This window comes from Sinocyclocheilus grahami, unplaced genomic scaffold (assembly GCF_001515645.1).
Source record: "Sinocyclocheilus grahami isolate Dianchi unplaced genomic scaffold, SAMN03320097.WGS_v1.1 scaffold68.1, whole genome shotgun sequence".
NCBI classification, from domain to species: Eukaryota; Metazoa; Chordata; class Actinopteri; order Cypriniformes; family Cyprinidae; genus Sinocyclocheilus; species Sinocyclocheilus grahami.
The window spans coordinates 1136582-1140334 of record NW_015505247.1 but is presented as its reverse complement, the minus strand read 5'-3'; the positions used below and the strand labels follow the sequence as shown (position 1 = coordinate 1140334).

Sequence of the window (3753 nt, the reverse complement as noted above, 5' to 3'; positions counted from 1 at the left end):
TGTGTGTGTGTGGATATTGCCTTAAGGAACTAGACTACTACTTCTCATTCCCAAACTGGGTCAGTGAGCAAGTGGCCAGTTTTCAACCTAACAAGGAAGTGGTCAGTGGAGGGAGTGACTGACAAAGCACTGTGTCAGTATTCCTGAAAGTCCTTTCTATGTAACATTAAACCCAATCATTCAAACTAGAATGTGAAATGCAGTTTCAACTGGTGTAGTCATAGTCCAAAACACATTAGAAACAACCTGTTTTTTGTTTCATGTGAATCTGCTGATGATATCAATAAACATGGTTGCAAATTATGATAACCTGTCATAGTCACTTTGACAAAAGACAGGTGTAAATGACATAAATATATAATGATAAAGGATAAAAGGATAAAATAAATGGTAGTTTATAACACAGAATAGCTCATGCAAATCCATTAATCTAAAAGACACTCCAAATGATGCAGAGATGCAGACGTGTTATAAAAGCACTTAAGTCTTTACCTCAGACAAAGTGGAGCTGAGCTTCTTGCCCTCCTTTGCTTTTCCACCAGCTTCTCGTTGCTCAGGGCAACCAGGATCCTGAGAGTCCTCCACCCCAAACACCTACACATGACAAACACAACACATGCAGGAGAATCAAGAGCTGCTGCTCTTATTGGCGAGCTGTGACACAATGGCGGCACCTATGTGGCAAAAAGAGTTCAAATAGACACAGCTGCACAGACTCCATAGCAACAGAGCCAGAACAACATCTTAGGAAGGAACAAACTGGAAGTATTAATGTCAGTTCAATAAAGACACCTACACAATGTTGTTAAAAAGTAAACTTACGTCAGCTTTATTGACAGTCAGTCTATATAAAACTAATATTTCTGTCTATCCACCTGACTATTTACTGATCCATCCATCACGGCTGGATGATTTTCAATATTCACCATCACCATATATTTTTTATTAATTTGAAATTAATTTAACCTGCCTTTAATTTGGTTGTTCATTTCATTTGTTTGTTTCTTAAAAACTTACACTACCTGTTCAAAAGTTTGGGGTCAGTAATTTTTTTTAAAAATACTTTTATTCAGCAAGTACCCATTAAATTCATCAAAAGTGTCAGTAAAGATATTTAAAATGTTAAAGAATCAAAGAATCCTGAACAAATCACGTTTTCCACAAAAAATATTAAGCAGCACAACATTGATAATAATAAGAAATGTTTCTTGAGCAGCAAATCGTCATATTAGAATGATTTCTGAAGAATCATGTGACACTGAAGCCTGGAGTATTGACTGCTTGAGTAATTCAGCTTTAATTACAGAAATTAATTACATTTTAAAATATATTCAAATAGAAAACAGTTATCTTAAATTGTAATAATACTTCAAAATATTACTGTTTACTGTATTTTTGAACAAATAAATGCAGTCTTGGTGAGCATAAATGCCTTCTTTGAAAAAACATTTAAAAATCTTACCAACCCCAAACTTTTGAACAGTAGTGTAAATATCGAGATATCTATCTAGATAAATCCCCAGATGGCTGAAAATGTTAAGCATTTTTTATTCACCCATCATTTACAGCTGAAAACAACCAAATGTGCAACATTCTTATGTTTTTAATTGTATGTTAGACACAAATGCATGAACATTCATAAACACTAAGTAATAGCACACAGACGTGCATTAAAAGGCAAAGCTTTAAAACTCCCTGAAGATAAAATGAATAAAGGAGGAGTTGATCGGTTGGCCACATGAGAGCCGTTATAAAGCCATTAGACAGAGAGCTTCACAGCAAGATGCACTCAAACTGCTTGATGTTCAGAGACACATTTCCAGGACAATTACAACATTCACAATGCACTCAAGAGAGCATGTTGAGGATCATTACAGTGCTTGTAAGGCTGTATTGATATTCCTTAAACATTCTGACCTCTAATTTATAACCCAGAGTATTAAATGTATGCATTTAATAAAGCCAGACTCAATTCAAACATTGTTTGCACACAATTTCAGCCTTAGTGCTATCTACAGTATTTTTTTATTTTTTTTCTTCCACTGCTCACAAAGGGAAGTGACTCCCATGTTAATCTGTGAGTCTTGTGACGAGTGATGAGGTTTAATGACAGTGAACTACCATCCTCCACAAACCAAGCCAGCTGGGTGTTCACAAAAGGAAACATGTCCGTATACAGACAATATTTAAACACAACTGCAAAACTGCCCATTAAATTGATAGTTCACCCAAACTTTAAATTCTATCATCATTTACTCACCCTCAAGTAGGAATTTCTTTCTTCTGCTGAACACAAAAGAATGCTGGTAACCAAACAGTTGCCAGCCCCCATTGACTTTCATAGTATGGAAAAAACATACAATGCAATCAATGGGGACTCGTAAGGTGAAAATTTTCATTTTTGGTTGAACTATCCCTTTGAGACACAAATCATTCCCATCTCCTGCCTGATAAGCTCATCAGAACATTCATTCATTAATAAAGTATTTGATTTAATTCAGTATTGCTAATAATACTGTAAGTAGTCCAGATACAATGGTGACAGATCATGGTTTGGCTTTACCCATTATACAACACCATCACTTCACAATATTTCACATTCATTATGATAATCAACCAGGGTTATGGTTAGTTTTCATACCTTATCGATCATTCGGCGTGCCTCCTTTTCCTCAGCGTTGCTTTTATCCAGTTCAATGGTGTATGTTCCCTTGTCGCTCTGGTCGTCGTCTTGTTTCTGAGCCTCATCTGTGGGACTGGGTTGACCGGTAGTGGCAGGGCTCAGCACCCCTTTTGGGTTTTCTGATCTCTGCTTGAGCAAGAGTCGGGCAGCCGTGGGGGCGACCGCCGCTAGGGACGATGACATGCCCTTGCTGCCGTCCGCTGCCGTGGCGACGACCTTAGGATGTGAGGGTGGTGCAGGGCAAAGTCCCTCCCCTGCCACGCCTCCGAGCAGCGGTGCAGTCTGTGAAAACGAGTAGGAGCGCCGTTTGCGAGGGTTATCCTCGTCATAGAACTCGATCATGAAGGCTGTGCGGCTCACAGAAGACAACCCCTCTGTTTTGACCTGGCCCACTCCTGCGGCTCTCAGGCGCTCCTCCAGTGCGGCATGGCGTTTGCTGCCAAATCGCAATCCTAGGCCGTTTTCGGAATCGCTCTGCGTGCCATCCTCGTGTTTACTGCCTGTAACGGAAGATCGTTTTGATGGGTTATGGCAAATTTGCACACAGAACAGGGCAGTGCTTTCAACCAAGCATGCAACTTCAGATGCAAACCTAACCAGGGCTAACACAAATCCCCCATACGATTCACCCTGAGGCATTACAGTGGACTACAAAACCGGTTAAGTCTCTGGACGCTAACTAAGCCTACTTGAGAACACAGGAAAGAAAAGGCGAGGAAATAAGAAGTGGAAGAGGGGGGTGTCTATTCTTCAGCTTGGTCGGCTGAGGAAGCAGCATGCAGTCAGAAGTGACAGCCTCTGCTCTGGGAGACCGGGAGAAACAACTACACCACTCCAACAGTGGCCTTTCACGCACAAACCGTGAAACAAAGCAGCTCTTCTGCATCGCACAGCATGTTCTTTGAATGAGGAGAGCTGGCCCCACCAGCCCTCTATGAGTCAGACTGCATTTACTCTAACTAGTCCAATAACACCAAGCAAACACAAATTATACAAATACAGGAATTAACTTTTAGTATTGTTTCAGTGCCTCTAGTTCAAGCTCTGTATAATGTAAACTACCGTTCAAA

At 40.1% G+C, this 3753-nt stretch overlaps 1 protein-coding gene across 1 annotated transcript in view; it reads right to left on the bottom strand.

Annotated features, from left to right (window-relative positions):
- The window catches only part of LOC107585272 (centrosomal protein of 170 kDa-like), a 44590-nt gene that overhangs the window by 22713 nt on the left and 18124 nt on the right, over nt 1-3753 (bottom strand). Inside the window, exons 8-9 of the mRNA XM_016272218.1 lie at nt 2642-3183; nt 493-594 (exon numbers count right to left, since the gene is read on the bottom strand). Of these exons, the coding sequence (XP_016127704.1) occupies nt 493-594; nt 2642-3183 (644 nt within the window). The remainder of the gene's footprint in view (nt 1-492; nt 595-2641; nt 3184-3753) is intronic.